A 12,207-nucleotide genomic window follows, 5' to 3' on the forward strand; every position below is an offset into this window, starting at 1 on the left:
GTAAGTACTCTGGGCAGCTGGGCTCAGGGCTGGAAGTGTGCAGCGCTCTGCAGTTCAATAAAGAGACCGGGGCTCAGCTCACCCTAGCGTTGCAGTGCCCCCGTGTGATGTCATGGTGCACGGCGTACACAAAGGCAGGGGAGGATGTGAGGAGGAGCAAGCACCATATTTTTGGCTCCATAAGACACACCTAGGTTTTAGAGGATGAAAATAAGAAAAAAAAATATTTTTCAGCTCACATCCCCAATGTTAATAAGACCTCAGATCAGAGCCCAATATAAAGAAGACGCCCAATCAGACCTCAGATGAGACCCCTATGCCTCATATCAGTCCTCCAGCCATAATGCAATCCCCCAGCCATATATAATCAGCCCCCAGCCATAGATCACAAAAAATAAAATAAAGCACTTACCTCTCCTGCTCCTGGACACCGCCGCTCCTCACTGCCCACTATCTTTTTCCTCCTGCTGTCTGTTGTGCTCTGTGAACTGGCGCGCACACAGAGTCAGATCACAGAGCGCCCTCATGATGTGCGCAACCTTCACAGTCGAGGACCAGGAAGCGGTGAGTACATTGCTTTCACCGCTTCCTGGTCCTCCGTTACTAATGAGAGCTTCCCTACTTAGGGAGGGAGTGCGTCTTATGGGGCAGTGGCCAGCGGGGCTCAAGAGGCAGCTGCCTTGGGCCCCCCAGGAGCAACTGGGCACTTCATTCACAAATAAAAGTGCGTCAAATCTACACTGATAACATCATCACTTCCTACTCTTCAGTCACTGCACACCAGCAGTTTTAATTTGTTTTTTATGTATTTTTTTTGTTTTGTTTCTGCAGTACCGCAATTTTTAAAAAGAAGACTAATAAAAAAAGAGTTTTTATGTAGTAGTGTGAATCAGAGGGCATAATAGCCATAGGGCATCTTTTGTGTATACAGTCAGGAGGCACAAAGGACCCGGAATCCCACTCTAGTGAAAGGCAGGAATCCCCACAATCGTACAGTTATCCTATATCTTGTAAACAGCAGTGTCAATCTTGGACATGGCAGAAATATACGTATAAATATTCTACCACTCACGTGTGCTCCTTTAGGTTTAAAACATTCCAAGGAAAGTAAATACAAAAGCACAATTTCTCGGGAAAAAAAAAACCCCAGACCATTAAAAAACATACAACCAAAGTATATTTATTTTGAACTTTGGAAAATATCAATATAAAATGGACTCTGAATTTAGAAATATAAAATAATACAAAAAGGTTTATTTTCTTCTGTTCTAATATTTAACAAACATTTAGCCCTTTGTTCCGCAAAAAATACTTAAAGTACCTTCATTATTTTACATTTACATAAAAAACAAAACAAAAAACAAAAAACAACACAAAACAAAATGTATTAAAGAATGTATTAAACATCTTGAGGGCTCTTAAAACCACACTATGATACAAACATAATCATTTATGTTAACTTTTTAACAAAATACACATCCCAAGAAAAGATGCACATAATTTAACTTCCCTGTTCACGGCTGTGTATTCACCAAGGAAGCGTGCTCAAGAAACATAGTACTAGATGCACCTATGCTTTATTATGGCTGACAAAGCTATGATCTTCAACTTGGACGCCTCCGGGGGTTTCATGTGAATTTATATGTGCGTCAGTTAAGGAAACAAATACAGAAAGAAAGGTTTTGTAGCTGGTCAGTATTACAAGAAATGCACACAAGTAAATAAAATAAAAAATATAAATAACAAAACTGCTGCATTCAGACAAGAGCCGCTAGGTCAATTAGCGGCAGCAGGGAGTCCACACCCAGACATTTCCTCTTCCTTTACAGTGGCAGCTGCAGGGGAAATCTAGTATTATGACACATTCCCTTTAAATTCGAATAGAACATAAGTACCACCAGCTCAGGGGCACCACGATGGGGAGTCCTTGTGCCCATCGTATGCCAACTTATTCCTGGGCTGGTGGGAACAAATTACAAAGATTGCCAATGAGGTCACATGGGCCAGATTTATTGATGACATCTTTCTGATATGGAAGGGCGAGGAGGAGGAATTTGTGGATTTTGTGAGTGCTTTGAATAACAATAACATTGGATTGAAATTTAAATCTGAGATTAAGAGGGATGCAATTCCATTTCTGGATATTGTGAAGCGGTGGTCAGGGTGAGCTTAAAACAAAAACGGTCAGGAAACCAACGGCTACAAACTATTTATTGAGTTGGGATAGCCACCATCCTTTGCCCTTAAAAAGGGGTATTCCAACTAGGCAGTATCTGAGAATGAGGAGGAATTGCTCTACCCTGAGCAATATTCAACAGGCAGGGGAAAAGGGATATCCTGAATGCACCCTAAAGAGAGCATATCAGAGAGCCCGTTCGAGCTCCTTCACCCCCAAAAAAGAGCAGAATGCAACCAATCCCATACGGTTGATAGCCACATTTGATGCTGTGAAGGAGGTGAGGAAGGTGATCGAGATCTTGGGGAATCTTACAACTTGATCCTGACATTAAAAAAGTGATCGCAGAGACCCCTCAGATCACCTACCGGAGAGGCCGAAGCCTGCGCGATCGTCTGGTTCACAGTCATTTCAGTGAAGCAACAGAGAGAACAGGAATGTGGCTTCAACCGGTGTGTGGCTGCTATCACTGCAGTGGTTGCATTGCATGTCCCTTTGTCACCCAGGGCTGTGAATTCACGGGTAATGTCACAGGAAAAATGTATACCATCAGGCGCTTTCTTAATTGCCGCTCAAAAGGGGTCATTTACAAGGCGACCTGCCCATGTGGCCTTGACTATGTGGGCAAAACGACTTGTGAATTCTGGAGACGGATTGGCGAACATCTGGGTGACACGAGACATGGTAGGGACACCCCCTTGGTCAAGCATATTGAATAGAGTCATGATGGTGACTATTCAGGAATTAAATTTATGGCAATAGAGTTGGTTACTCCTCTAAAAAGAGGAGGGGACTGGGATAAGAGGATATTGCAGAGGGAAACATGGTGGATATTTGAATTAAAAACTGTCCAACCTAAGGGTTTAAATTTGGCTGCTACATTTACTAGTATAATTCATCCCGGGTTAAATTTTAAACTTTGGGCCCTCTTACCCTTGTCTTTGGGACCCTTTGTTAAATGATTTGTTCACGCTGAGTTTCACGGTGTATATCTTACTGGTTCGATCACGTGATTTTCCACGTGACCGATCACATGGTAGCAGGGGGCGGGTTAGCAAATGAGTCCACGCAGGTTTAATTATTACCGGCACAGACATTTACTCTGTCATTGCCGCACACAGGACCGGATCTCAGCCACTTAATGGAGAGCTAAGTATTATGTACCCAGTGTCTGATCACCGCTAATTCATTACCTCCTATTTATTGATTTCTAAGCCCAAAGGTGACCAGGGTTATTGAGTATTTGGATACTAATTGTTTTTGTATACATCTGTCCCCTGATGATTTGGCTAATCACCATTGAAACGTGTCGGCAAGAGCCTTTTAAAAGATATGAGTGCACCCTTGTATTGTGTCTCCCCTGACGAAGCTGAGCAGTCATCGCCGCTATAAGAGGGACAACTAGGGTCACTCAGAGAGGGTTGGAATTTGGAGTTAGATACAGGGATACTTAGGGGAAGAGACCCAGTATCTCGCAAGTTTCAGAGGTCAAGGAGACCAAAGCGTGACTTGGATCACCTACTGGCTATCTTTTATTTTTATTCATTAAAACATATACCTTTATTGATGTCCGTTTTAAAAAAGAAAGAATATCACTCTAATTTTTTTAAAAAAGGGGGTTAAAATTCCTCAGAGTGAGCAGTGAGACTGTGAATTCTACTGTGTATTTCTCTTCTCAATACACATCATATAGTAGGATAGCACCTGATATACTTTCTCAGGGCTTGCCCTACTGATCCATATCACTGCAGCAACTTAGTATTTGGTTGCCTGTAAATCTCTGCTTTAAATGCTCACTAGCTCAGTCTGAACTAAAAAATTAGTGCTCCCACATCCCTACATGTTTCGCCGAGCTTCGGCGTCCTCAGGGGATAATGCATTATCCCCTGAGGACGCCGAAGCTCGGCGAAACATGTAGGGATGTGGGAGCACTAATTTTTTAGTTCAGACTGAGCTAGTGAGCATTTAAAGCAGAGATTTACAGGCAACCAAATACTAAGTTGCTGCAGTGATATGGATCAGTAGGGCAAGCCCTGAGAAAGTATATCAGGTGCTATCCTACTATATGATGTGTATTGAGAAGAGAAATACACAGTAGAATTCACAGTCTCACTGCTCACTCTGAGGAATTTTAACCCCCTTTTTTAAAAAAATTAGAGTGATATTCTTTCTTTTTTAAAACAGACATCAATAAAGGTATATGTTTTAATGAATAAAAATAAAAGATAGCCAGTAGGTGATCCAAGTCACGCTTTGGTCTCCTTGACCTCTGAAACTTGCGTTATATATTTAAATAGCGTGACCACCTACTGTAGGACCCGTCTAGTCTGTTGTGTGTATAATATTATGAGACCCAGTATCTGTCTCCCTTTAAAACTGTACTCCCAACTTCTCTCAAATTTCCCCTCTCATTATATCTGGATATTTTTCTGTACTTTGCATCATTATGTCTATGCATGGTCACTTTAAGCATGCATGTTTTTATTATTTGATGATTATGTAACGGCTATCTTAAAGGGGTTCTGCAGTTTGTTTAAATTGATAATCTATCCATCTGGATAGGTCATCAGCATCTGATCGGCGGGGGTCCGACACCCGGGACCCACGCCGATCAGCTGTTTGAGAAGGCAGCGGCGCCGTGGCCTTCTCACTGTTTACCGCAGGCCCAGTGACGTCACGACTAGTATCAACTGGCCTGGGCGCGGCTAAGCTCCATTCAAGTGAACAGAGCTTAGCCCCGCCCAGGCCACTTAATACTAGTCGCAACGTCACTGCGCTTATGTCAACGGGGTATGTCCCTGTACAGGCTGACAATATCAGCACCAATTGGACAGTAAAGGCTGTAGTACATTAAAAAGATTTTGCAGGTGATTGTTCCTTCCGAGATCTCCTCCACAGTATAGAGAGGAGCAATCGCCCCATTGAAAATAAATTGGTGCAGATCCGTTCCGCAACGGATCCGGACCCATTTTGCGGACGTGTGAATGGACCCTAACTCAGGTATACATGCCTAACTCTAATAAACTAGCAAATAAATAAAAATATGACAGTTACACTTAAAAAATCTTGACTGCCCGATGAACGAGCTTTTGCTTGTTAATCAGGTAAACAGCAGCATTAAACAGCCAGATCATCGCTAACGATCGTTCCTACGAACGCTCATTAGCGATAATCTGTTCGACCATTGGCCAGTGTGATACAGCTCTAACACTCTGTGACCCTTAAGGGCACCTGTCAGCGATTTTTACCCATGTACAGTATATGGCTTAGGGCAGGCATCTCGAACAGCTGGAGGGCCGCAGTTTGAGATCCCTGGCTTAGGGTGTTTCATTTTGTAATGAGAAAAAAAAATATGTAATGTTACATTTTTGCAGACTTTGCTTACGCCCCGAGCAACAGTGATGTAAAAGGTATATATGCCAAATGTCAAGAAGATTGTATAGGCAAAAAATAAGATTTTTCAATGTTAATTACTTGTATTAGGAAAATTAGAAATCAGAAACCTAAAATAATATTAAAACTAGATGCTAAGATTATTAGGTAGTCTGTATTGTTTTTGTTGTTTGTCCCTGACCGATTCGTTAAAGCGAACCTTTCACCTGCATTTTACTTAATAAACTATCAAAAGTACCTTATAGATCATCCTCATTGTGTTATCATACAGTCTTGTCCCGCTTTTCTGCCATGTATATGCATGCGCCGCCTGTACAAGCGCGGTCCCAGCGACTGAGCCGGGTGTCAATTAGACTGCATAGAGGCGGGGTTAGGGCAGGGGAGTTACAGCCTGGAGTGAGGGAAGGGCTACCCCCTTGACTTCTATCGTGACTTGTGGAGCTGGAGAAGAGTACTTTATAAGGCGATTTTTTCAGGCATATACATGGCAGAAAAGCGGGACAAGACTGTATGATAACACAATGAGGATGATCTATAAAGGTACTTTTGATAGTTTATTAAGTGAAATGCAGGTGAAAGGTTAGCTTTAAACTTTTTTTTATCAGAGCAATTCCTTTCTGCGGCATCATTGACCACCTTAAGAGACCACCTTTGTTTTATTAGTAACGAAATGGCTCAGGTCTTTTCCTTCAAAAACTAGGTTTTTACCCTCTAATCGTTTCATTTCCTTTTTCTTTGCAGGTTTGGTTTCTAATTTTTTAGTCATATTTTCCTTAACAGCCTGAGCAATACGTTTGTCCAAAAAAGACAATCCTACGTTTGTTTCTGACAGATACCAAAGGTGTCTCTGAGCAACTGTGAGAGCACTTTTTTTTTTACATCTGCATCTGGATAAGTGCTCAGAAGCTGTAGCATATCCAAATCATTCTTCGACTTACAATTGCCTCGTGCAAAAAGCAAACATATATGAGGCTGACAAAATGTGCAACCCATTTCATTCCTTTTAATTCTTGTTGAGGAATATTCAACTCTTTAGTTAAGAGGACAATTGTAAGTGCATATATTGCCTTTGCCATCCACCTTGCTTGATGCAAAGCCCCTGGGATCCTGAAACTGAAGTCGTTTTTAGACCAAACGTCTAGGTACGGAAGTGAGAGTAGTAATAAAAGTGATCAATGTGTGCAACCCCTATATGGCGCATTATATATATATATATATATATATATCTATATCTTTTACATCGCTGAGACTCGGGACGTAAGCAAAGTCATATGAAAATCACATCTTTGGAAAAATGAAACACCCTAATATGGCTGACCTGTTGAGTTTGCGCTTGGCAGCTGCAGGCATCTGTGTTGGTCCTATGTCCATATGTGCCCGCATTGCTGAGAAAAATGAAGTTTTAATATATGCAATTGAGCCTCTAGGAACAACGGGGTGGGGCCTTACACCTACAGGCTCTGCTCTCTCTGCAATGCAGGCACATGTGAACAAGAGACTAACATAGATGCCTTCAGCTGCCAACTGCACAATCAATAGGTCAGCCATATACATAGGTACAAATCTGGTGCCCTTTAAGGTCACAGAGAAATACATTTTTGAACACATTGGAGAACTTTACACGTAATGATCACCTTTTCACTAGAAAAATTGTACACACAGACGCAAAAGCGTCACACAGAGTGCAGGTACATTTGGGGGCCTGGAAGACACGGTATGGATGCATGCTAACAGGCAGAGTGGAGGCGACGTGACAACTGTGCCAATGACGACACTGCTGCAGTGATATATGATGGCCACCACAAAATGTACATTATCCCCTACCAAACTCAATATCAGCAAACATTCAGCGAGGCAAAGGATATGACTCATAATCCAAGGTCTGTGTGAGGACTCCAGTGAGGACAAATTCTGCACTATGGACATCTATTAGGAAGAAAAACAACAGATTACAAGCATTGAAAATGGCCAAACTGCAGACATATGCGCCAGACATCCTGCTTACCTATACTGCCCGCAAAATATTCTCTGCAGAGGTGAAGGTCATTTTCACATGATATCAAAATGATCTCCGCTAAACTCTACAAAAGATAAAAGAGAAATGTATGTATAAGACATGAAAAAGAAAATTTTACTTTAGTAGTTCTGATTTCACCAAATCCACTGTATGTTATAATGTGGACACCTGGCACAATAAGGGGTTGGATAGTAAAACGGGCATCTGTAGACCTCCACCAACAGAACCACACGAAGATACACTAGTAATAAATGTGAATTGTCATATTAACACTATAGGGATACTTTTACATCTGCGTTTTTGCTGGATCTGTCATGGACCAGCAAAAACGCTTCAGTCATGATAATACAACCGTCTACATCCGTTATGAAGGGATCCGGTTGTATTATCTCTAAAATAGCCATGACGGATCAGTCTCTAAAACCATTGTAAGACAATGGGTGACTCACAATGTAAGTCAATGGTGCCAGGTCTCTTTTCCCTGACACAAAAGAAAACTGATCCAGCACCATTGACATTGTGAGTCATGACGGATCCGTCTTGCTCCGCATCCCAGGAGGCACTCAAAAAAGCTGCTTGCAGCGCTGTTGTGTGCATCGTGGGAATGCAATGAAACTGAACAGAAGGCATTCTGGTGCACTCCGTTCCCTTCAGTTCAGTTTTGACCCCATTGACAATGAATGGGGACAAAACCGAAGCCTTTCCCCCTGCTGTTGAGATCTTATGACAGATCTCAATAGCGGAAAGGGTAAGAAGCCTAAATTGTTTTATTAAAAGTTCAATAACTTCTTGCCAAGTGGAAATTCTCGCTAAATGTTTCAATTTTAAGAATGAGAATACTATATAGAGGGCTAAAAAGACTAATGGTCATTTAGCAGCAGCCCCCCCCCCCCCCCCTTTCCCGGGTCAATTGTACATTTGAAGATAAGAAACTTTAGAACATATCTTTTTACAGAAATACACCTTTCTCCACTTAACAGACTCCACTCCACCTCTGCCCTGCTGCCTGCACTCACTCTAAATTCACTGAAGATAATGGTCACGCTGCTCAGAATCTTCTGATGCATCCTAAGCAAGGGGGCAACGATGCTACAGCAGGATTTCACTGCTCCCGGGTACAGGCAAGTTTGATGCAATGCTTTGGCTAGACCATTTAAACCAGTTGCTGCCATCTGCTAACTAGTTAAAACTACATTTGAGAAATTAAAGATAAAAAGTACAACTCAAACTTACCTTGTTCTGTTTATGCTCCATTATTTTTCGGAAAGAGGGGGCCTTTGTTAGTATTTTACCGCCTGCACACTCCACAATAGATTTCATAGTTGACAGGCTAGGGCATATTCCAGGAGTAACGTAAAAATACTTTCCCTAAAAGGAAATCCAAACTATTACATATATCCTAACTATAAAGTAAATGATAACACATATGCGTGTTACACGGTCACATAAATCTGTTTGCTATAGGCTCATATCAGTCGGCTAATTCAAACAGGTCTGGCTTCTCTAACCCCTGGCGATCAACTGCTAAAGAAAGTCGTGTCTGTCTACACTTTACCGATGCAGCGAGACATTACATCGATCTCAGAGTCGACAGACTGGATGACATTCCAGGAGTAGAGTAAGTAACAGCAAAACCTATCTAGTGCAAACACAAAAGAATCATACAAGAAACATAATACAGAATGACCAAAAATTACTTTATTAAAAGTGCTTTTTGGTCATTATATACAGTATTGTGGGGTTTCTTTTGTGACTATTTTCAATGTATGCACTAGATAGGTTTTGCTGTTCTACAGGCAAATGGTGAATATAATGTAAAAAATACTCTCCTGAGAAGCTTCATTACATGCAGGCCATTACTTTGTAATAAATGGACAGCCCCTTTAAAGAGGATCAGTCACCAATGCAAAAAAGATAAACAAAACAAAACTATATAATCTAACTTTACGCCCTGTTCATCTGCCTCCCTGTTGATCAGTTATGTCCTCCTAAAGTGCCAGCACCACACATCAATCTAAAAGTGACTAAGGCTCCTTTCACACTAGCGTTCGTCGGTCCGCTCGTGAGCTCCGTTTGAAGGAGCTCACGAGCGGACCCGAACGCCTCCGTCCAGCCCTGATGCAGTCTGAATGGAGCGGATCCACTCAGACTGCATCAGTCTGGCGGCGTTCAGCCTCCGCTCCGCTCAGACTTTCAATGTAAGTCAATGGGAACGGATCCGCTTGAAGATGTCACCATATGGCTCAATCTTCAAGCGGATCCGTCCCCCATTGACTTTACATTGAAAGTCTGAACGGATCCGCTCAGGCTACTTTCACACTTAGAATTTTTTCTAAGTTATTAATGCAGACGGATCCGTACTGAACGGAGCCTCCGTCTGCATTAATATGATCAGATCCGTTCAGAACGGATCCGATCGAACGCTAGTGTGAAAGTAGCCTAACCAGAGGTGTGACTGACCACGTCGCTTCTTGGCAAGGGGAGGTTCCTCCCGCTGTGATAATGTCCATCACACACCCCCTCCAGCTGCAGCTCAATCTCACGAGACCTACTAATTCTTGCGAGACCATCCTGCAGATTTTCTCCCACAGGGACAGCATCTCACTCTGACCGAAGTGAGATGTCTCTGTCAAGAAGAGCCCAGAGTCCGTGCCGACAAGAGGAGATTCCATTCAGAGTGAGACGCCGTGCCGGCAGAAGGTAGTATGCAGCATGGTCTCATGAGAATTAGTAAGTCCCGCAGTATCATGCTGCAGCTTGAAGGTGTGTGTGATGGAGAGCGTCACGGCTGCTCCCCTTGTAAAGAGGTGAAGTGGTTAGTCACTTCAGACTGACATGTGTGGTGCTGGACCTTTAGGAGGACATAACTGAAGAACAATTAGGTACAGGAACGTAGGGGGAAATTTAGGAAGACCGGCATTTTCTGCGCCTGTCTTGATATCCTCTGTGCTGCTGGAGGATGCGCCTAATTTATGACGTGGCACGGGCCTTGTGGTGTAAAAAGAGGCATTTTCGACCTTCACATTTAGTCCCAAAAACACAGCATGCAACTTTTTAAAGCCACTTTTCTGGCGCAAGGGAGAACATAAATCTCCCCCATAGGGTACAGTATGCCATGTTCAGGGAAGCATGGCTGGTTAGATTATACAAGCAGCAAAGTTTTTGGTTTAATTTTATGATAGGTCCTCTTTAAGACACAAACTAAACAAAAAAATAGATATATTTTCTATATTTGCCATATCATCATGTGTAGTGAAGCAAAACCAGTGATTGGTTACCTTGAAGAGAGGAGCCACACGCGCTCTTTTTAAAGACTCTTCTAAACTAAAGCAGAAAAGCACCTCCGCTTCAGCGTCACGCAGTATGTAACTCTGTTCCTCTATAGAAGAGACAAAAAAAAAAAAAAGGAATATTAGAAAAATAGAAAACATGGCACTATTATAGACAATGTAGATGTGAAGGATGTAGTTCTGCTATGAAAAACATGGCACTTTAGCCACTCTCTGAATATGAATAGTTTGAAGTCACACGTGCACACGTACATTTTCTACATCTGTAAGTGATATTAAGGACTGTGCACATAAAAAAAAAAACAAAAAAAAACAAAAAAAAAAAAAAAAAACTTTGAAGAGCACCTTTCACCGGTCCGGACATTACAATATAAGTACCTGGCAGTGTAGGGCATATTGAGGACATGTCCTTGCACTTATTTTTTCCCCCGATGGGCTTCTCCGTCCCCCCTCTGTGGCCCCCGTTCTCTTTTGCCACTCTGTATGCTAATCCATACCATGGGTACAGGGAGGAGGAGACCGCTGTGTTTCTCAGGGGGCGTCTCCCTGGATGCAAGCTGTCCAATCGCAGCGGACTGCTTCACCACCAGGGAGAAGGCTCCCTGTACCAATGGTGTAGATTAGCATACAGGGCAGAAAACTGAAAAAGGGGCACAGTGGGGGGAACGAGCAGCCCATCGGTAAAAATAAATAAGTGCAATGACATTTCCTCAACATGCCCTACACTGCCAGGTACTTATATTGTAATGTCGGGACCGGTGAAAGGTCCTCTTAAGGCCCCATGCACACGGCCGTGTGCGGGCCGTGGAACCGCGGCCTGGATCCCTCCTGAGAGCAGGAGCGCACGGCGTCACTGGTTGCTATGACGCCGTGCGCTCCCTGCTGCCGACACAGTACAGTAATACACTGGTATGATCTATACCAGTGTATTACTGTACTGTGTCGGCAGCAGGGAGCGCACGGCGTCATAGCAACCAGTGACGCTGTGCGCTCCTGCTCTCAGGAGGGATCCAGGCCGCGGTTCCACGGCCCGCACACGGCTGTGAAACACGGCCGTGTGCATGGGGCCTTAAAGTGATGCCTGCAGTCACTATTTCAAGATTTATACATATATGCCCACCGCAACTCCAGTCCTGTGATCTGGCTCCCATGTGTCCATCTTCTCGTCTCCAGCCTGGCATGGTCATCTGCTCCACTGCAGCCAATGAATGGCTTCAGCAGTGATGCATTGCTTCTGGATGCAACGGAGCAGGTGACTATGCCCATGCCTGGCTGGAAGTAAGTATGAATCTTTCAATGGCATAGGCAAGCTGTGGGTATCACTTAAAAGT

General features: G+C 43.1%; 1 protein-coding gene across 1 annotated transcript in view; it reads right to left on the reverse strand.

Annotated features, from left to right (window-relative positions):
• Positions 1-1,200: 1,200 nt before the first annotated feature.
• The window catches only part of LOC122938430 (PAX-interacting protein 1-like), a 47,780-nt gene continuing 36,773 nt past the window's right edge, over positions 1,201-12,207 (reverse strand). Inside the window, exons 17-21 of the mRNA XM_044293931.1 lie at positions 10,865-10,965; positions 8,820-8,954; positions 7,575-7,650; positions 7,435-7,495; positions 1,201-1,644 (exon numbers count right to left, since the gene is read on the reverse strand). Coding sequence (XP_044149866.1) covers positions 1,629-1,644; positions 7,435-7,495; positions 7,575-7,650; positions 8,820-8,954; positions 10,865-10,965 — 389 coding nt within the window. The 3' untranslated portion in view covers positions 1,201-1,628. The remainder of the gene's footprint in view (positions 1,645-7,434; positions 7,496-7,574; positions 7,651-8,819; positions 8,955-10,864; positions 10,966-12,207) is intronic.

The sequence above is a fragment of the Bufo gargarizans genome, chromosome 5 (assembly GCF_014858855.1).
Source record: "Bufo gargarizans isolate SCDJY-AF-19 chromosome 5, ASM1485885v1, whole genome shotgun sequence".
NCBI lineage: Eukaryota > Metazoa > Chordata > Amphibia > Anura > Bufonidae > Bufo > Bufo gargarizans.